Source organism: Aethina tumida, chromosome 2 (assembly GCF_024364675.1).
Source record: "Aethina tumida isolate Nest 87 chromosome 2, icAetTumi1.1, whole genome shotgun sequence".
NCBI classification, from domain to species: domain Eukaryota; kingdom Metazoa; phylum Arthropoda; class Insecta; order Coleoptera; family Nitidulidae; genus Aethina; species Aethina tumida.
Genome location: NC_065436.1, coordinates 16,426,066 through 16,449,903, shown reverse-complemented (window position 1 = coordinate 16,449,903; position 23,838 = coordinate 16,426,066). Strand labels below are relative to the sequence as shown.

The following is a 23,838-nucleotide window of genomic DNA, read 5'->3' as shown; positions in this document are numbered from 1 at the left end:
ACATTGTATGAATGTCATGCCCAGTGTGGATAAGAACTTTTAATTGCGAGCAAAGTACAGACAATTCTAATTATGGATTAAATTATGATCGTGTTATTTAACCAGTTAATAAATCAGCAAGGCTAGAATACAATTAGATGTTATCTGCTGGCTATTTATGATATCTAAAACGGTGTTTAGAAACGTTAAAGTACAAAGCAATATATCAGCTAAAAACACATGTTACTTGTCCCGGGCCTTCAAGTGTTTAAAGGCACGAAATCAAATACGGATGTTTTAAGAATATCAATCACTTCTGAAGACAAGTCTATTCAAAGTGATTTAACCGTATGAAAGGATAACTTGCGGGGTTATTGATATTCTAAAACCGCGAAGATAAATCAAGATAGACATGTTGTGCGACGCAAATCGATTATTGAATTGTTCTCATTACAAATTTATCACACAATATTTCAATACGTTAAATATCTTCTATTTTTAAAACTATTAATAAGTCAAAAGTGAATGAGTATATTGATAAGTCACAATGTAAAAAATGTTTAAAAAAAAGATTTCATTAATTTTTGATGTATATGATGTGTATTTAGGGTAATGGAGAGCAGAAACTAATTAAAAGTATTGACTAGTAAATAGTTTTAATCTAATAATGAGTTAGACATTTAGGATGATCCAAAGGCTCATTGAGTCGCCTTGGCAACTTAATAAAGTGGTCAATATCGTCTTGAGTTACTTCATTGCATGGCAACTGTACTTGCCTCTTAAGGTCCATCCAAGTCTGTGGAGAAAGAGCTGAAGTACTTTGTCTAGGAGGTTTTAAACGTGTTCAACCAGTGACAAGTCCAGAGATCTTGCTGTCCATGGTAATAAATTTCTGATTTGTGTTATATTACACACATATTCAATCTGGGATAAATTGGGAGAATGTGACGGTAAAAACAGAACTGTAACATGATTATCCCCTTCACCATCTCAATTAATTCGATCAGGCAATCATTCCAATCTTTAATTTATTAATTTTAGCTGCCTTTAATAGATTTTAAATTGTGAATTTACATTTTCTTACCTCAAATTCATAATTTTTAGGACAATGCATTAAATATTTCGGCATTATTCTGTTACCATAATTTTAAATGTATCCTCCGGTATTTGCCTTTCAAAAATAAACATTTTTTATTTAAGTACAATCCTATTAAAAAGATGAAATAATTTATTAAAATTCATTAAGTTTGACGAATTTACTTTTGGCATGTTTAGGTCGAGCCAAGAAAAATTGAAGGTCCCGATTTATGGTCGGAGACATTGAAAAATAAAGTTCAGTCGCGCCTTAAGATAATTAAAAGTAAATATCCCAGAAAATTACTTTTTAATTTTATTTCTGAGACCTTTAGGCTTCTAATAAAAGTCCCCTATATTTTCTTTGTTTCAACTGTATGTAGAAAATTCAACCACACTAAAATTTTAACTACTGGTTTAAACTAAATTCTACTTACTTTACGAGTTTCAGTGTCTAACTAAAAAAGGAAATTTAGTTTAATCGTTTTTAGTATTTAAATATTTTATTATATTATTCTCTAGGGCAAATATATTGTCTTACAAAATATTTAATAGATATATAAATAAATATATATTATATATTAATGTCTGTATCTAAATTAAATAAGGTATCACGACTATGTTATTAAGAATTGTCCATTAACATTGAACAAGAAAACAAGTATTGAAAGCACTGTAATAAATGTTCAGTCCATAAAGTAGATTACAATCGGTTGATCGACAGAACAAGCGAGGGATGCTATAAATACAACAGCATGATCAGCAGGTCTCGCATCGTTCTACATTAATTGCTTAGTCCGGCGCATATCAGGCAAAACGTAATCAATCAATGGGGAAAAATGAAATTTGAAGAGCCGTGAAGAATGAAGTCGAATGTCGGACGGAGAGTTGATTGAATAGACATCATACAGCCGGCAGCGATCATACATCAGCAAGATAGTTTGCCGCAGCGGTTGGACCTGTTGCTCGCGTTTCCCTCAGTCCACACAACAGGGTCGGAGTTAACCCGTTCCGTTAACCTGGATACTTATTTTTTAATTGTGTGTGTGCGTGGAGTAAAGGGAGACAATAAAATAATTAATTTTATGTGTTTAGCATGTAGGTTTTTAAGGTTTTACCGTTGGCTTCACTGGTATATACGTTTATTGTACCATAAATACGGGGGTTTTGATTTATGCCATGTCATTTATCATAATTCAGGAAGTCTGAAGGAAGGGCTGGAAGTCATTTTTATGGTGCATTTACTCAAATACGTTTTTACACTAATATTCCGTTTATTATGAAGAATTTGATGTGCCAGGTGAATTTACAACAACAATTAACCAAACAAACACGGAGATAAAAAGTCCGCCTCTGCCCGGGTTACCATCTTATTATCTCTTATTTTGTTAGTATGCGGAAAGGATATTTCCAGTAACTGCTGTTCAGACTCCCATTGTTACGTTCTAGTAACCATTGACCTTTTCTGAATAGACTGCAGATGCAAATAAGGGATCAAGAACACCTCGCCTTTCCGCTGTTTATATTGCCTGTTTTTATGGCGGCTAAAATATGACACTAGGGAAACTATCCGCATATGAATGTTTGTATTTCGCTACTTGCACAGATGAGTTCATAGTGCAAATGGTCTCGCGTACAATTGCACTGTGTTTAAATCAAAATCTATATAGGCACGTTCTCCCATTCGTGCGATGCCGTATCAATGTGTTTATAAACTATTCGGAGAAAATATTTTTCGTTTAGCAGAGATACGATTGAAAACACTAAATAAGAAGTTTTTATAAATAAACAATTGTAAATTATGGTGGATGCTCAGACACACCAAGTTTATACGAAATATAGTTATTTCTGTTAATGATGTATTTTTATTGAATACATATTTTTAATATAAGAGGTATTAAAATGGAACAATTAAAATTTTTTAAAAAAGTATGTTAAATATTATAATTTATTAATTTTAATATAAATATTATTTTTTAAAAAGTGGTGGATGCTCTCATATAGAGTGTTATGATGCGGAGGCCACTTTATTCTACCTTTTATGACTGTGTCTATGAAGTTGAGCAATTGAATTCTACTTAGTAAAAAAAATTTTATGAAGAAACTGAAATATCTCAAAAATGGCTTTGATAATCAAAATTAATCAAGATACACTTTTTTTCTAGTTAGTACAAAGGTGATTAAGAGCTTAATAATTTAAAAAAATATTTAATGTCGTAGAAAATAGTTTGAAAAAAAAAAAAGAAAACCTTCAAGAATCAATGAAAAAAGTGTAGTACATAAAATTGTATGTGCTTTAGGATGATAACATGTATAACAAATTTAAACACAATTGAATCAAAGATGGAAAATAAATAATTCTTTAAATTTAAATTTAAAGGGAGAAAGATTAGAATTTCTTCATCATTGGACGTGTTCTAACTACTCCCAACTTTTGACCACCTATTTTAGAAACACCTTATCCATGAAAAATGTACCAATATTTTTTGTTATTTAATTGTAAAAAAATACCAAGATCTTTAATGCTTTCTATTAATAAGAAACATCTTATAAAAAGCAAACAACTTAGTATTTAGTTAATTTGCGAGTAAACTTATAAAAAAATAATTGAAAATCGATGTATACGTTGAATCCTGGAATTTTTAGTAGGGTAAAAGTTTGCGAGTGAGTCGAATTATCGACCGACATTATAACGCTGCTCATTGACAAATCGGTAATTACTCGCTAGAACGATTAACTTAAGAAGTTACGTTTTTAGGAATACAATTAAACACTGATAAGTAAACAATTAAACGCTACATAATTTTATATCACGGCCGTAAATTAAATTGCTGTAGTTATTCTTCTTTGGAATTTTCCGAGAGGTTTTATTATTTTAAACTTTGTGCAACTACCATCTTCGGTTATATTGCATTCCCCAGCTCATTTCACAATGTCAATTTAAATTAGAATTTTTAAATGTTTTTATAAAGTTTTCCAGTTTCAGGCTAATTTCCTGTTTATACTCTTGCTGTGTGTTTTAAAAAGTTATGCATTATTCAGTGGCGCTGGATTTAAACGTCCATTGTAATTTATCTATTTTAATTTTTTGGACACATTACGTTTTCCTGACTAACTACAATTTATTTACTAATAAATAAAAAAATATAGCATAAATATTTATACATTATAAATATACAATATATTATGTGGGGATCACTTTGTACAGCAAATCACATTTATCATTCAACAAATTAATAAGATACAGGATGCCAATATGTTTGAATATGTATAAACTGGCGATTTTATTCATAACTCATTTTATTGCATGGGAATATGATTTAGGGAATTTGAAGCACCTAAAATCGTTACTAGACGTTTAAGGGTGGCGTTATTGTGTAGCGTGAACTGAATTGACGGTTTTCTTCAGTGGGGACTCTTCACTAATACAAAACTGATTAGAGTTCAATTTAGTAGATTTCTATAGAATGCCTGATACTATAAATGATTTAAGAGGACGAGCCCGTTTGACGTTAACTGCATTCGTCTGTTTCAATCTGTAACTAAATTGTACTCATTAGGTGAAAATAGATTTTAAAACCTTTGTGGTGGATTAGAAACCAATTAGGTATTTAATTAAAATACGAAATTACTGTTTTCATTTGCAGAACAGTTAGCCATGGTAGCAGTAAAGTTTTGCTCAGACGTTGAATGTGTTGAAGTTATTGTTAGAAGGGCAATTTGAAATGAAGTTTGTACGCTCATATTATTGCACCAAAACAGTCCTTCATTTTAAAAATGCCCATCAACAAATCCTACGGAATTTATTTTTTCGCAAATTAACCAAGTCAAACAGACATTCTATTTAATTGCCACAAGAAAAACAAGAGAACCACGAACTGATTGTGAATGCAAGGAGGGAACTAAACAAACAATTTAAATGGCAATTTGCTTAATTGACAAAATTCCTGAAGTGTAATATTTAAAAGTCGAAATAAATGAATGTGCTTTGTGAATAATTTTTAATACTCCATAGGTTCGTGTAGAAAAAAAAAACGTAAAATTAGATGTCCTCATAAAAATTAACATTATGAATGCGAAGCTAATGCATTTTAATTATTTCACCTAGTTTATGAAATTTACTAACACATATTACTTAATTAAAGTTGAAAGGAATAAAATGGTTAACGTTAGTCGTTTTTTTCTAATTCTAAAAACAATTTCCTTTTTCCAATGGCAGTTCTAAGTGAATAAGTTATCATTGTTTAATTATCTTCTCGTTTTACGTTTCGCTGAAAGCGTTCCTAATTAAATTCCTGATCCTACCGTAATAATTAATAATTAGTCTTTTTATCGTCAAATGAAAAATAATACGTTTCATTTATTACAAGTCATAATTAATATTAATTGCCGTTGGTTAAGCTAAAAGCAAATGTTAAGGACCTCATAATTTAAATTCGCAGCATGCTGAACCTGTAAAGTTCCATTGCACGTTGCACCACTTTACCGCTGGAGAACACCACTTAATCTTGTCATAATTTGTCGGCATTAATTAACGACCGCATACTAATTATTAAACTAATTATTATATACATTGAATCTTTTCGCTAATTGTGCCGAAAAATCGCCAGCCAAACCGAGTTAAAAATTTTACTCTCTAATTGGATAGTGAGTCAAACATAAGCTTCTGGACGCATTAAAGCGTGTTAAACGGTTGTAAATTAAATGTGCAAGTTCGTGTTTATGCATCTCGTTTGCGGAACAGGGTCGTTCTTCGAAAATATATGATGTGAACATTTACATAGGCCCACAATTTTTAAATATTATGGGCTACTACATTTTTTTATCAACGTGTGCTTTAGGTAACGATGGAAACAGTTTAAAAGGTAGATCTTTAAACTTGATAAATTAAAAATAAATTGATTTCATTTTATTTAAACTATCTACAAATCTATTAACAGCGGTAAATTATTTTTTAAATAGTTAATTTGCTGTTCAAGTGATATTGATTTCGTTTATTCACTGATGTATTATTAAAGTCTTTATGTAAATAATATGGTACTAGTGGAGTATTTAAATGATTTAGAGTGGTCTATAAAGCATCCCGGAAGGGCGATCACACAAAGCTGTTACCATACAAAAAAAGGGAAATAATGTTTATAAAACAGATAGAAAGTAAATTTTTATTCGAACGGGATAAACTGGAGCTTTTTATTCATGATATTGAGATACATTTGCGGCTTTATGTGTTGAAAGTTTAGGTGGTGCAAGGATTATTTAATCTTGTTCAGTGACAGAGATGGTAGTTAGAAGTATTCATGGTAGGTCTGTAGGTGCTCAACCATTCAAATATTCCGAAATACATTGCCTTCTTCGGGGCCATTTCCAAGTCAATTTGGCGGTTGAACATCTCGCATGTAGACGCCAAGGAAATTCAATTAACTTTAATGGTTGATCCGACCATTGAGGCTCGCGGCTCGAACACTAAAAAAGCATGGGATCCGCGCCTCACCCCGAATTATATCTTTGTAATGGATTTAGAATTAAGTGATCTGTTCTTTTTGGGGTGTTTGAACCTTCTTACCTAATGCCTGAGTTTTTATTAAAATTAAATTGCCCGCCAATTTTGATATAAACTTTCATCCAGCCCCCAACAATAGGTGGTTTTAAGGAAAGCACACCCTTTACTTACAAATCTCCAATTTTAGTGCAGTAAAAAGTTGACCCAGCTATAATTTAATTTAAAATTAACAAATACTTGTTATTATGTGTATTAACATTGATCAAATAGAAAATTATAAATTTAAAAAGTAGTAAAATATCTTCACCATCAACGAACTTATACCTCATCCATGTACTAAAGCATTTACACGCTTGTGCATGCCTATTATTAGATTATCAATAAATTCTTGAGGGATATTAATCCTCAACTGCACCCTGTAGGAGGTCTGGAATACTCATTGGAGCATTTAAATGGCATCGAATTAATCTGGATAAGTAATACCATACATACTCAATTGGATTCATATCCAGGGAATGTGGTGGCCATTCCATTCTTTCGATTTTGGTTTCTCTAAGAATGTTCCAGACTGCTTCCAGTATATTTGAGCTGGAGCTAATAAAGTTTCTTACAACCTAAATGAATATAACAGCATCTAAACCGGATAATTGGTGGTTTTCATGAACAAACTAAAGCTGGAACAAGACCTAGAAAATAGAGTCAGATTCCCTGCATTAACAAAGTGATTACAAAAATCATCCCAACAACTCCATCATTAATAACAGTAAATACAACAGTTAATAAAGTAACTACGTGAATAAAAAATCAAAAATAGAATCATATTAGACCACAAAACCATTAAAATGTAGAGAGAATTTTAGAACCCAAACTCAATAAAGGAAACAATTGAAGTAAATTGACATAATACTCTAAAATTTCTTGATAAAATAAATATGTAACATATTTTAAAAGATATATCTGTCAAAACTGCTAAGTAACCCATTGAGATTTTTAACATTTACTTTAGTAATTGATAAATTTTCTTTTTTACTTTTATGCCATTGTGCATCTGAAAATAAAAACAAAGTATCACCGAAAACTTGCCTTTTCAAAGACGAATGAAAGAGAACATGTTCATAACTTTGCTTCTTTGTAGTTTTATTTTTGCATTATTTTTATGTGGGATGGTTGTAAAAAGGCACGCATAACGCTACACAACAATTTATTATCTTGGTTTCATTTGTTCTATGACCAACGCAGGGTTGCATGCCTTCATGATTTCAGTTTTATGGGGTCGTAATTGATGAACCACGCGAGCCCGAAAAAGTTTACTCGACCAAAAGTCAAATGAAAAACTTTGTTTAATAGACAAATTACACGGAACAAGTGCCATTTATACACTTATATATTATGCAGATGCGTGTTTTGTGTCACATATTTTAGGGCGTTAATGGTTTATTTCTAATTTCAAATAGTCCCGACATTAACATTAACTATGGATTGAAGTAATTTAGGAATATTAATTATATATTATTTTCCAATGTAATTGTTAATATTTAAGTCGAAAACTAATATATTATATAACATAGTAGTTCAATTTAACTTAAACGAAAAACTTTTAAATCCCATTTAAAATCTACATGCAGGGGTGGAAGAGAAAGGAGACAAGCATATGGAAAATATCGATTTTAAAGCTGTAATTTTGTTATTCACTACATATTATGTAAAAAGCTGACTATCCATAAAGAAGAGCAGTGATCTGTAGGTATTCATTTCCCCCTTTCAAAACGGAATGCACGAAATGTAAATAAAGGATCGTGATTGTTTTGAGGTAGCTCTACGGGAGCGATACGGAATATAGAAAAATCCGTTAGTCTATTTTGTCGGTGGGAAAGATTGTCGGTTTTACCGAGCCCGTCGGTTTCGTTTTGGCTTATGTTAAGCCGGTGCACACAAATATATTCACTGTTAGACGTGTTGTAAATTTTTCCTGTATTACGTTCACGTTTTACGTGTATACATTTTCTGGTAAATTTGTTTCTATGATTCTGCGAAATGAGAATACGAGATTCAAATATAAAGGTGTGTTTTACTTTTACCTTCATAGAGTTCATTTTACAATTAATCTATAAATTACATTTCGAGTCTAATTAATTACTTACTAATTATTAAATAGATACAAATTTAAAATGGAAAATTTTGACAATCAGCTCAGGTTAAATCGGTTTATTTAGTATTAAGTGTTAATCTGCATATTTGACGTTAAGTAAGAAGATTTAAATAGTATACTGATATGAAATGATGTCTCAGCAGTGCCTAATATTTTAAATTGTAATACAATATTCGACGCATAAATATTTAAACCATTATGTTCTACATATCTTTCACACTGAATTATTCGCTGGCTGTTTGTGACGTTACGCTATTAATTTATAATTACAACATTAGCATTTGTTGATGATTCATCATTTTAAACGCTAAACATATCACTGTAGTTCATAGAACATTATTCAAATTGGTTTTGTAATGTTCTCATATACACTTGATAATTGCACATTATTTGGGTTCGATAGGTAATTATCTATAATTTCCCAAATAAACTTATTTATCATGGCAATCTTTTGATTCATACTATTAAAATTGTTTAACAAATATATACATATACATATTTTAATGGAATAACATTGCATAAAATAAATTAATTACCATCATTCTTTATCAAAATTGATATTTTGAGACAACAAAGATTATTGTTATACAAGTTGTAAATTACTTACCTGTCATAGTAATAATCCCTGAAACAAAAAGAAAACATTAATATGATACGTAAAATATTTCATGTATTGTTTCTAAAATATGCTGGAATAATATTCTTGTTATACGTTATACAAAATATTAATATATATTTAAAAATCAAAAACATATTTGTAATTATAATCTTATATATTTTAAACAATAATTAAGCATAACCAAAACGCTATATATAACATATATTTCCCTCATTGGATGTCTCTTGACTAACCCCGTACATAAAGCAAACAGTAGCAATTAAAAAATACCTAGGCATTATTACACAAAGATTATCTTCATGAAAATGGTATGATAATGATATTTTAAAGACGATTTTTACCCTGTTTTTAGAATAAAATTGAATTATTCTCGTCTTCTGAGAGAAAAGCAATCTTTGATGTACCTACCTTAATGTTGTGAAAGATTACTTCTGTATTATAACAAGTTTTTGATAAGATTAACGCCGTGCTGCGAATTTCTTAAGCAACAGCTAAATTGTTTTGTTTAATATCTTATTTATGTTAAGATTGTCATCTCGGCGCTGCATCCTAAAATTTCATTCAAAAACTAATTATTTTCCTATTATATTTTTAAAACTTTAATGGATACGCAAATTTCTAATAATTTTTATCATAACTGTCGTATTATTATAAAAATAAGTAATTTAAGAGTTAATTAGAAAATATTCCAGAAAGGTTTGACGAATATAATTTTTCGAAGTAACACTATATAACCGGATTCGAAATGAGTAAAATCAGAGAACCACATTTCCCAATTGACAATATAAGTGGTGTACCCCAGGAGAATTCATTGACGCTTCCTTATAAAGGAAATGAGATAAAGGACACCGTCCGGCTCCCTTGCGAGTGCTGACCACAAAACGTGAGATGTTGACTCCAAAGTAGTCGAATGCAGGGGACCTTGATTATAACCGGCCCTCAAGTGCTTGAGTAAATGTTTCCTAAGATGAGGCTCAGGATTTCTCCGCTTTCCAGGCTGTTTTGTCCGACTGTTCATAAAAAGGGACGGCTAATTGCATTTGTAATTGTGCGAAAACAAGTCGATCTAATCCTCGGTTATGGTCCTCAGATTAATTGGTGTCTTTAACCAAAATCCCACAATAAATATCAATTAATTTCGTCTCAACTAAAGCTTTGAATAATATAATTGTCTTTTTTGATTATATAGTTGGACTGCAAATAATTTCAAATATCACTTAACTGAGGGTGGTTAAATGTTAATAGCTGAGTAAACGTAATACAAACCTTTTAAACTCATTTATCATGGTGACCACATTAATAAAAGTGGATAATCTACATAGTTACAGTACTTTTTTGTTAAAGTGACTCAATCAAATAATGTAAAGTTAGGGGGGTATAATTTTATTTTTTGTTGGTGTTAAACGGAAATAAAAGTCCACTGTATTACTAATTCTATTTAATCAAACATAAAAAATAATAAAAAATACATTATTTGTAAAACAAAAAACTGAACAAAATTATAGATTGTTATAAATTTTAAATTAGGAAGGATTTAGTCCAAATATATTATATATTTTAACATAATATATTAAATATATTTTCCATATATTATTACAGTAATTTGTAATATAACTTAAAACAAATATACATTGTTTATTCATTAATAAAGATAATATTGTTAGTATTCTCGATGTTTATTAAATTAATTATATACAAACTTGTATATATACCATGTCTATTTTAAAACAAATTATCAGAGTCACCGCATATCCGAAAATTCGTATGTATAGATCGATGCCTCTATGTTTGCAATAAGCGTAATTGTTCACAGAAAAAAATAATTCAGTTCCGAGACAAATATTGAATCAATTGAGTCTTGTTATATAGCAACCAAATGTTTGTAGTAGCATAAACGGATTGCCTATTGTTGTGACGGAAATTATATTTACTTTTCAGCAATTATTTGGACAGTTGATGTAATAAGGTTTTGTGCAGGTATGGAATAATTATTAACATTGTAGTATCAACTTGTCTGCATACCATATTTAATTCAATGAGTAAATATTGTGTTAACAAACAGACAAGTCAGATATTGAGTTTAGTATTCTTTGTAATACATTGTTTACACTATCGATTTATCACCCCGTTCCTTTTTGGATTAATTAAATATGGTTTAATGCATGCTTTATTAAATCATTATCACTAAGCAATATAAAGGATGATTGGTAACAAGAAAATTTGGGAAATATTTTTAGCTTTTAAGTTTTCATTATAAAATATGCTATTTTTAAAAATGAATTACAATGGAATAAAATTAAAATATTATACCATTACAAGTAACTAATAATTTAATTACTAATAATTATGCAAAACTTTCACATCACTGAAGTTATTTATTTACATATGTAATTAATAATAAATATCAGCTTTATTGAAATAATTCTTCATAGAGAAATTAATGATCCTGAAGTCTGAGGTAACTTTTTGTCTAATTGTAAGTTAAAAAGTCCGCAATAAAATGTCTAGGTAATATCACGATTCCTGAAGAGTGGGATTAAATATTAACTTGAGCTAATTTATTCGACGTTCAAACGTTCCTATTGTAACCGACGATCAGTTCCGGGTCGGCCGCAGATCGAAGTAATATCTAGTCCGGGTAAATTTGTACTGATTCATTTCGTTTCTTGTTCCCCCCCGAGAAAAGCTGCTTTTCCCCAACAGAAATTATATACGACTTTTGTGCTTGTGACGTGCGGAAGCTAGCGCTAACAAAATCTTGTTGCACTCTTGTGAATACCCTCGTCTCGCGTTTTTTTCTTACCTTCCTCTCTATAATGATTTATTTAGTTTTGGTTTTTGCTGATAACGAGTGGATTTGGTCTTGTGATTTTGGTTTGTTATTTTTTATGGCAGTCGATGTCGTAAATTGTTCGAAATTTCCACTGTCCCACGTGGGGTTTATTATTATATTTTATGTGTATGTTATTTACTTAAACTTAACAATGTATAATTCTAAAAGTAAGTATTGCTAAATGGCACGATATAGAGTAGATTAAATCTTTGAAAATATGGTAGAAGTATCTAGCAGATGTGCGGCAGATTATCGTAATATAATATAGAATAAAAATGTTGCATTGTATTAATTTAAATCAGTTCACCACTCCACATATCCCTCGACGATCACAAATAACCGAATTCTACGCAAATCAATTAAAAAAAAAGTTTAGCAATTATTTTAATAAAGGAAAACTAAAATATTTAAAACTAAAATAGACGAGAAAATCCGGCCTGTTTTATAAATAAAACACGGTGAGGACTCTCCACCCTGACATTTCCCTCGTCAGTCATGAATAACCAAACACCAAACAAATCAATTTAAAAAACCTCATCTTAATCCAATCCTTTTCGTAGATCACATCCACTGAACTAGGCCGTAATCCATTGGGGCCGGGCTTGCGTTGTATTACACTTTACAACCTTGTATGTGTGTAATTTATTCTCGGTCCCTTTTATTATTTGTTCCACTGCTTTCATGTTAGTTTCTTTTACATGTACGCGAGAGGCATCATTGTCTTACCTCTGCGACACCCAATTCAATTCAATTTTGGGTAATGCCCGAACGGAGTTTGCAAAAAGTGACTTTTTATTTCATTGGCCCGGCAATGTTATAGTGTGGTTATCAGAGATTGAATTCATTTTGTGTCTTAGTTGGTTGATTTGAATTTGTGGCGATAATACCATTATTAATGATCAAATAAATTTTTCAAAAGTACTTAAAACTCTAACAATAAATTTAAAAATTCAAAAAATCATGTTTTATTCAAACCTTTTTATATTCCATTATTGTATAGCATATTTATGAAAAATTTACATTCGAAGCAATACAAATTATTCAGTGCATTTGCATTCGCAACTTTTAAATTTCTGGTTTGTGTCACTTAAGATTTTTCACAGCCAATTTCCCGTTTCAAATTTATAAGGAACGGACCTATCAGTTTGGTAAATAGGTACTTTTATTTTAAAGACTTTTATCAATTAAAGGGAATTCTGCGACGCTTAGCAATGCCGAAATTATATTAAATCCGATCTTAAGAGTTTTATAATGGAATGAATAATTTACAAGCAGCTTCCTTTAAGATATATGAGCTTGTTACTGGAACTCCCCTACTAAATTCTGATGCTGGTTTTTATTACGTCTTTTATTAGACATTCTAGAATCAATAGTTAAATTAAATTTTTATATTGAGATGGATGTAAGACGATCCTGTTAACTGCGAATTCAAATTCCATTAACATTTTACTTTAATTCATAGAAAAATAAAGTATGTACTGTGATGAAAAATTATATTATCAACGTTAATACGTTAATTAATAAGCGTTTAATAGCACACTACTAACACAAAGCTTTTGAAAAAGTGGCCTATCAATCTATGCATCAGTCAGATGACGCAAACGATCAAAATGAAACATTGCATATCAATATGTAAATTTCGTTCTGGCCAATCGTAATTCACATTTATTTAATATATTTCGAGGTTGTACGCAAAATGCAATTATATACAATAGACAATCTCTATTTAAATTAAAATTGTGCAACATGTGTTTTGATTAACATCTCTCAAAGCCTCGGCTTCGATTAAAAAAATATCATTTTTTATTCGTTAATTTCTAGGCTTGAATTTTATGTGCGTGGAAATATTGACGTAATTGTGGTTTATTACACATGAGTGTGTTGCTACAACTAAATAAATTAAAATAAATTATTTTCATTATATCATAAAAATTAATATTGTAATATAATATATGTATGTGTTTGAGAGGAATACGAGATCAAAGCAAAAACTGCACTGGAGTAATATTAATGTAATATTTATGTTGTAATATTGTTTTAAATTTATGTTATGAAATATCAATATTTTAAAAAGTAATTTGTTGGTGGTCGTGGTCGTAATACTAAGGAGGGAAAGCGTCAATGCCGCCACAATACCTGAGTCTTCGGTTGAATCGTCTTCCGGCGATCGAAACCAAGAAATTGGCAGACTTATGTAATGCCTTGATGGTTGATCTCCGATCGTTCAACAAATAGCTCGTCATTCGTTCAAATCTCAGTCAGGGTTGGTTGGTTAACTTTGCGGGTTGTCGCTATTCAACCCGCGAACTCAGCATGTTGGCAACCAATTCATGTCGTTAAAACTGATTGGTTTACAAGGTGATTTCTTTACACGTCATTTTTTATTATTGCTTGCCGTACGATGTATCTCGGTCAATGTTACGTGCTTGATTTAAGCACCTGAGATAGGAAAAGCACACGTTAATTAAGGTCTGAGCTGTGAAATAGTGTTTTTGTCTTTTGTCTGCTCAAATTCTTTCTAATCTAAATGATCTTTTTGTAAAGGCAGATAAAGATCTTCTCATTTTATCTATTGTTGACATTGAATACAATATTTTAAGTAATTTCTATATACTTATATAAGGACATGTAAATCTGAATTTGTTCTGTTATGTGATTATTTACAAATTGATTTGACTCTGATCAATGGTACTCCCTTCGACACCGACGTCGCCATTCCTTTAAACTTTAATTCGATATGTCGCGAAACCATTAAAAACAAATTGCGAAAAAGAAGAACCATCCTCTTGACAAGGGTAAGGTAAAATAATGAACGGATGAGAGAACTTGCCACATTGACAATTACAATGGATAGCAGCGGATCAATCAGGACCAAAGGATGAAAAATCACTTGGTTAGACATTTATTTTACGTTCATAAAATACTTCAGGGGATCAATAATCAATTTCGTTGACTAGTAACGTATTTATTAATTAATTTAGAAGTTCTATAATTTGAAATTGCTTCGGTAACTAAAGTACTGATATTCTGATTTTCAATTAAATAAATTAATTATATATTCGAATATACAACATTAAATGTCAGTGCATGCTTGAAATATTTGTTGTTTCTACATTCTAAAATTTCACATGTTCCATGTTTTAATGCCCGAAACGGGGCGATACGTTATAACCAATCACTTGCATGTGTGCCTGATTTGACACATTCAATAAATGATTCCATCAATCTGAATAAATGTCAAACGAAGCAACCTGTGGTGGTGGCAATTATAATCATTTATTTCTTATTATGTTCCATACATCGATTTTAATTGAACATACATGGAGAGTGCGAAAATTCAAAGAGTATTAGGCACATGCAATTTCATACAGTTCATTTTTATATATCAATTTATATCTACCAATTTGATTCGTAGGTATATAATTATAATATAAAGACTTGGTTGTAATTCTCAGATATACGACTGTTTGAAGTTTTGATTGATTCACTAATTTGTGTTAATATTCGTTTATAAATCATCAAATTTTATGAAAAAAAGACATCAAAATGTATAATCAAGTTATCATTGAAAATATTTAATAAGTAAATATCTATTTTCCACAATTTATATTTTTGTGTCACTTTTACGGTCACTACAAATTTTTAGATGACAAATTTCCAATATATTTTTTTTCTTTTCATTGTTTTTAAATATTTATTTTATGTTTTTATATAATTTATTCTTTTTGTCACTTTGATATGACATTTTTAAATTAAATATAAATAATTTATTCAATGAATACAAATTTTTAGATGACAGATTCCTAATATTACAATAAATTTAAAAATAGTTTATTATTTATTGTATTTCATGTTAAGAGAGGATATTTAATTTCTTCTAACGATATTTATTCGTCTATATATAATTTTACTTGGATATAAACTAGAACAATATACTTTGTATATTATATTTGAAAGATAAAAAATAATTATTTTTTTTAAGATTACTTTAAACCATTACAAATTTTAATTTTATTGAAAAGATTTTAAATGTTATCTATGAATTTTACTTTATTTAGTGTAGTTGATCGGAAGACATTTATTAAAGTATTTTATTGTACATCTATTATTCACTGAAATTGAATAATTATATTTTATATTTTCAAATACAAAATCATTTTTTAAGGCCACGTTAAACCATTACAAATTTTATTTGTATTGAATAACGCAATTAAACAGATTTAACACTTAACTATGATTTTATGATTTATTTGGTGTAGTTGATTAGAAGACATTTTTTAAAATATTTTATTGTTGATCTATTATTTATTGAAAATGAATGATAAAAAATAATTATTTTTTGTATTTTCAAATACAAATTTATTTTTTAAGGCTCCGTTAAACCAATTTTATTGAATAATGCAATTAAAAAAATTTAACAGTTAACTGTGAGTTATATTTTAATCTAAAATTACTAAAAAAATCTCCACTTTATCGGATTTTCCCCTTTTTCTAAGATCGATGCAATAATTTATTATATATTACATATCATGTTAAGGGAAGGAGGACATCTAATTTCTTTTAACGATATTTAACCGCTTATCAATGTCTATATATAATTTTACTTGGCTACAAAGTAGATTAATACACTTTGTATTTCGAATGTGTGGGTATATCATGTAAATTATTTAACTTCCCTTTATATAAAACATTTTCAAAGTAAAACGGATTTGAGGGTGTAATTGTAAATGTGGGAGTTTCAATTAATAAACCTTATTAGTCGTTTAACTTGGAACCGACCATGTTTTAGCTTAATTAAATTAAGTTCGGTCCAGTACATGGATGCATAAAACAATTTTCATGTACGGAAAGTATGAGGTATGAACACGCGGTACTGTCATTTTTACGATTGGTTTTAGTATCAATTCTCCCAAGGGACTATTAAGCTTTACGATAGAATAGCTCAGGTGCTTCGGATGCATGATGTTTGTTTTTATAACGTTAACCATAAACATCAGTCGTAAATGCGTGTTTTACTTTTGGTGGTTGTAACTCTATACCACATGTGGCGCATGTTCATTAGAAATTACATTCTGGAGTGTCGGCTAATGTTTTAATGTTTTGACCCGTGTTGGGAAAATTTTTCCACCCGCTCACTATACGAGCCTTGCACATTTTCACTTTAATTGAATTTGAAACTAAAATTAAGTGCAAGTAACACATTTATTTATTTTTAAAATTAAACTTAATACTCACACGTAACCTACATTCATCGTCGTGATGCATAAAGGACGCTAAATATTTTCTGTAAATTATTTGCATAAAACATTTTCCACAGTTCAAAATATGAATTCATAGGAAATACCAAAGGAAGATTTTATTACATCGTATTCCAAACAAGTGGGCGAAACAAACAATCACTTATGAATGGAGTGATTCTTAGAGCACTTCTGAACAATTTTAGACCCTTCCAAGAGCTCAAGAACTCGTTAACGAAATCCCTTGTTAGTTAAATCTCTTGTGCTTTATTTAAAATAACATTCTTTTAAATAAAATATTTTTGTATATATGTCATAAAGATTTTTAACAGTGTATGTTAAATATTACAGATAACATAAAAATACAATTCAAAAACAAAATCAACTAGTCTGAATATATATTAATGACAATTTGTTGATACAATAATAATAAAAATAACAATATTAACAATAATAAAATAAAAATAAAATGACAAGAAATATACCCAAAAATTATTTCCTTTACAATCTGCATAAATGAGAGAATAAAAAAAATATATTTCAAAATTATTAGGTCTTATAATTAGTTTAATACTTGGTACAAACAAAGCGCATAAATTTAATGACACCACTCTAGATATTTTAAAAAGCACTAAATAAAATTTTATTTCATAATTTATTTAGTGGTTGGTAGAAGATATTTTCATAGCTTTTTATTGAATATTTTTGAGCCCTTAATTATTGAAAATAATAATTATTTTTGTATTTTCAAATACATAATTATTTTATTCAATTTATGTTAAATATTTCAAATATTTGTTTTTGTTAATATTATAAGCTTTAAGGCTAAGTTAAAGTTCAATTAATAACGGTCTAAAAGTTGATTGTAAGTTTTATTTAATGAATTAGTTAGTATAGTTGATCAAAACACATTTATTTTCATAGTTCAAGTTTTTTATTGAATATTGTTGGCCTATTATTTATTGAAATCGAATGATAAAAAATAATAATTAATTCTTGTATTTTTAAATACACAATCAATTTAAAGATATATTAAACTATTAAAATTTTATAAAAAAATGGAAGGATGATTTAACAAATGACAACTGAATGAATTTTTTTGCAGTAGTTGATCTTAAGACATTTTCATAGAACTTTTTATAGATTTCAAATCATTTTTTAAGGCTATATTAAACCATTACAAATTTTAATTTTATTGAATACCGCAATTAAAAAGATTTAACAGTAAACTGTGATTTTTTTTTAGTGTAGTTGATTAGAAGACATTTGTATAGAGCATTTAATCGTTGATCTATTATTCATTGAAATTGATTGATAAAAAATAATTATTTTTTGAATTTTCAAATACAAAACCATTTTTTTAAAGCTACGTTAAACCATTACAAATTTTAATTTTACAAAATAACGTAATAAAAAAGATTTAACAGTTAACTGTGAATTTTATTTTATTATTTATGTAGTGCAGTTGATCAGAAGACATTTTTATAAAGCATTTTATTGTTGATCTATTATTCATTGAAACCGAATGATAAAAAATAATTATTTTTTGTATTTTCAAATATAAAATCAATTTTTAAGGTTATGTTAAACTATTACACATTTTATTTTATTGAATAACGCATTTAATAAAGATTTAACTGATAATTGTGAATTTTGTTTTATGATTTATTTAGTGTAGTTGATCAGAAGACATTTTTATAAACCATTTTATTATTGATTGAAATTGTATGATAAAAATAATTAATTTTTGTATTTTCAAATACGAAATCTTTTGATTAGAATACTAAAAGTTTTATGGGTAAGCTAAACAGTTATAAATTATAATTTTATTGAACATGTGTAATTAATAACGATTTAACAGCTAATATTTATTAAAGCGGTTAAGTCCCCAACACTACAAATCGTACTAACAATATACTGGCACAATAGTATGCAAATGTAGCATTAAATAGCTTATGGGCCTAAATACATTGCGCATCGAGTAAATTTGAATTTTCTTATATAAGATTCCACCCTCGTATAACGATGGCGCCATTCATTTGTTTTGTTTTATATGCAAGGCCGCCTCCAGGAGATCATATCTAAATCCGGTGTGTTGAGGACTTTTCATTTCCGGTGGCGAATACAATCTGTGCACATGTTGAATTGGGGGGTATTTTGTTCTTCGTTTGCAGCTTTTGTGATTTCGACCGAAATTCTGCCGAAATTTCTCTCATAAAGCAAAGTATTTATCGTGCATTGTTGGGGGCCCGTGAAAAAAATGACCCGGCCACACAAATAGCGACATTTTTTATTGTAATCTCACCACTTTGGCAATTTAGTACCTTTTATTTTTCGTGTTTCGGTCAAAGCACATTTTATTTACCAGCTGAAGGATATGCGATACTGCATCAATGTCAAACCAGGTGGTTTTCACTTGGATATTGCGCCTTTCTTCTAAATTACACGGACCGTTTCACAGGAAATATAGCGGTTATATCCTTACATTGTAAACTCTGTATCAATCATTACAGTTCTTGCCGTGGTATCTCGGAGGAAATGAGATTTTTAAAATATTGTTTTACTTTATTACCCACTAATTTTCTAATATTTTCAATACGGTCACACTGTCTTCTTGTACTTCCCTTTTATATTTCAATGCTCAAATCACCAACATATTTTTACCATATTTATTGTATATGAAGGAAAGTCGGGATATGCCGAATTTTAAATATTCCTAATTATTTAATAATTTCTATACACCTACAATGTCTTGCTCTAACAGGTAGTAACATATTTTAATTTATATTGTGTTGTTCAAAATAAAAAGCAACATACTTTTACCATATTTATTATATACAAGGCAAGTCAAGTTGAAAGTAACATGTTATTTTAAACTAGATGAGCTTTTCAAAGTTCATGCTGGAACCGTTTTTTAAGTATTTATCTCTTCTTTTTACATAAACTCCTTTTGTTACAATTGAAACTAATGATGAAAGAAGTTCTTTTCTGAATGTCCAAATATTTCTTTGATCTTAATCGATGAATATTTTGTGTTATGTGGCAAGATATTTTTGATAGTAAGGTTAAAATTATATTACTTATTATTTGGGCAAATATTTTGCTCTTAAAATATATTTTTTATTTCCCTAGAAGCATACACACGTTTTGTTTAGAGGCGATAATGGAGACTTGAAAAATAAAGAGTGCGTCATGTTAACTAAATAATTTAACTTGAATTTTCCACACTGCAAATAAGGAGATAATTTAATTACGTGATATGGTCTTTTTAATACCAGATCCACCACTAAGAGTATTTAAATATGCAGTAGTAAAAATAAAGTTTCTCATGTCTACATATGATGTATAATGCAAATGACCATTAAAACGAGTTTCCACTTATGAAGAGCATTTTTATTAGTGCATATTGTTTGAATATTTTCATTTTTAGCACGAGTATCCTGTTAATAATTCGTTTTAATTTTTAATTAAACAAGGTAATATTAATTATAACAGGAAAAACTGTCAGTAGCCATATTAAAATTAGTCATAGTCATAGTCATAGTCATAGGCAAAAGATATTTACTATTGCTATATATTTTCATGTACAGGTTGTAACCACATTTACTAAAGGCGTTTATTGTTTGACGTGACACAATAAACTGTTTTACATTTCAGACAAACCTATTCACGAGACATTCGCAACACGTAATATCAGAACACATTCAGCAAATATACTAATATGGGATTAGTAAATTCTCGTAATTTCTATTAACCGAACATGCATTCTGGTTCCGGAGATTAATTGGTTATACGTGCAGAAAGAACCATGAGTCGAGTTTTATAAGCTTTTCAGGTTTATATCCTTATTTTCAGATATTACAGAATTCATTAAAATTAACGACAAAATAAGGTTACAAGAAATAAATTTTATTGAAAAATAATCAATCGATATTTGTACACTGTTATTTTAAAATTAAATACGTACATAAAGCGACTGATTTTACATAAATTGAGTTAATACGTAAATGAGAACACTTACTCTTGTGTATTTCCTTTCTGGAGAAATGTGTATTAAAAAATAAAGTAAAAACTCAATGTAAATTTAATTAATCTCTTGTGGTTGTGTTCGACTAACGTGGAAAAATTTAAAATGGAACACAAAGGAATTGATAATTATGCTTTTAATTAGATCTATACAGAAAAAGAGAAGATGAGGAGTCATACTTATATGGTCACAGTGCGCCAAGATTTTTTAATGCTTACATGGCAACAATTTCTTTTGTTTGTTTGTTAGCTGGAAATTACTGAGAGATACTGGAAAACTCAAATAATTAGAGTGTAACCAAAATAAAATAAAAATAGTTCAACTAAAATTATTTTAAAACTGTTTTCAAATTAAAATGTATTAATTTAATCTTCAAATCAATTACTCAAATTATTCATGGCAAGCAGAAATGTAAAATGTATATACAGGGTGTTTCAAAAGTAAGGTAAAATATTTTATTGTATTTATTTTATGGGTCGTAAACTAACAAAACTTTCTTTAAATATCTCTCATTCTGCATAAGTATAATATTTTTTTTTTATTTCAGTGGAGTCTTTACAATACAATAATATACAAAATAAGGAATATAACTTCAAATTATGTCCCTTAATGAATAGTAGCTGTAACTAAATTTCAGCTCTAAGTTTTACAGAATAACTTCTTTCAATATTTTAGCTTACTTTTGAAGTATGAAATACATTATCATTATACAGTCATTTTAAATCTGGAGTAAAATATTTTGAAGTGTTAAATAATAAGAATGATGTATAGAGGCTAAACATAGTATTTAATGTATTATTATTATATTTTTATTTTTCTATTACTCTTTTGAATATAATAGAGTTGTTTGTACATATACATTATAATATTTATTATCAGTTAGCATTCTCAAAAATTTAAATTGAGTGAAAAGAAGTGAATAGTTTTGTAAACATCAGCAAAACATGTGCATATATTTTATATGCATTTGTAACATATTGAAAATATTCATATTCAAATATCCTCTCAGTTCCCTTTGTTGCAGTCATAACAAAATCGACCCCATCTGAAATATATCGACGCACGTACACCCACAGAACGTATTTACATGTTTACTTTCTAGTTTAAAGAATTTTCTACGATTTGGAAAGCATACAAAATAGGTCCGGTCAAAAACCTTGTGTTTTTGAAAACGTTGAGTAAAAAAATTTTGAAGAGGAAAATAATTTTAATCATAAATTTCGGTTACATTTAATCGATTGATGATCTATCATTTACGTGGATGGCCTTTTGTGTATTATGCTCCATTTGAAAAGGAAATAATAGCGGGTCCGTAGTTCACGTAAACCTGCCGTGTATTTACACGTTCGTTTGGATGTTTGATTTTACCATTTGCAGACATCGGTTTCAATGGTCACCAGATAACAGGGTATCGCTTGATTCTAATGGACCCAGATTGAGTTTCAAGTAATGAGACCTATCACGGTCGTGAAATTGAGCAATGATCCAGGAATTCAACCTCAAATAATCTTCTTAATATATTCCACTTCGAATACTGATGCGGATTTTCAGTAAGTTACAAATTCGGCCGGGCAACTCCATTGATTATAATGTCAACTAAACAAGCTTTTACTAATTAGGCAACTAAATCCCATTTGCATTACAATCACACGGAAGGATTTATTTATTTCAGCTTAAGTCATTTAATAATTTATACAATCATCTTTTATCAATATTAATTAAAATGGCTATCTCCGGTCATTTCAAAACCATTTTATTATTAATAAGTTATTTCGAAATGGCTAAAGCGTAATTTTGTATGAATTTACTAAAAATAATATAATTTTTCTATTAACACATTATTATTTATACAGAATATACAAGCTGGTTTACCTAACTTATTCATTAGAAGTATATGAAGAATGAAAAAATGTATTGATTTGAAATTTTTATAGCAATTATAACCTGTCGTGAATTTCTTTTCTAATTTATTTTGAAGGATCATTGCTGATTTAACCGGAAATAACACCAGTATGGATTTTTAAATTCTACATTTATAAAGTTTTATGTTAAGGTTCAATAAAAAGTCATTTAAGTTAAAATGAAATATTAATGGCTTAAAATAGACATTGTCCTAATAGCCCTATTATTTGAATATTAGTTAAATTGAGTGTTAATTATTACAAATGTTAACATATCTAATTTTTTTTCATTTTAATATTTACTCATAATTTTTCCAAGCCATTAAGCCTGCTAATTTAAAGAAATATTAACACTGATTTTTTATTAATAAAGAAGTAGGATTTTCCGAGGCGTCTGTAATTTTAAGCTTTCCATTACCCCCGCAAAAATTCTTTTTCCCCATTTCAAGTCCGATTATAAGGGCGTCTCCAGCGTAATAGGAAGAGAAATAATAGGAGTTTAGTAGACGTACAGTGGCT

General features: G+C 29.0%; 2 protein-coding genes across 5 annotated transcripts in view; one reads left to right on the top strand and one right to left on the bottom strand.

The window, feature by feature from the left end:
* LOC109597540 (heterogeneous nuclear ribonucleoprotein C) overlaps window positions 1-23,838 on the bottom strand; it is a 190,813-nt gene that overhangs the window by 25,934 nt on the left and 141,041 nt on the right. For all 4 annotated transcript variants that reach the window (XM_049963507.1, XM_049963510.1, XM_049963508.1 and 1 more), the window contains one exon: window positions 9,310-9,327. In XM_049963507.1, coding sequence (XP_049819464.1) covers window positions 9,310-9,327 — 18 coding nt within the window. The remainder of the gene's footprint in view (window positions 1-9,309; window positions 9,328-23,838) is intronic.
* LOC109597537 (putative protein tag-52) overlaps window positions 1-23,838 on the top strand; it is a 96,426-nt gene that overhangs the window by 56,737 nt on the left and 15,851 nt on the right. The gene's annotated exons all lie outside the window — the stretch shown is intronic.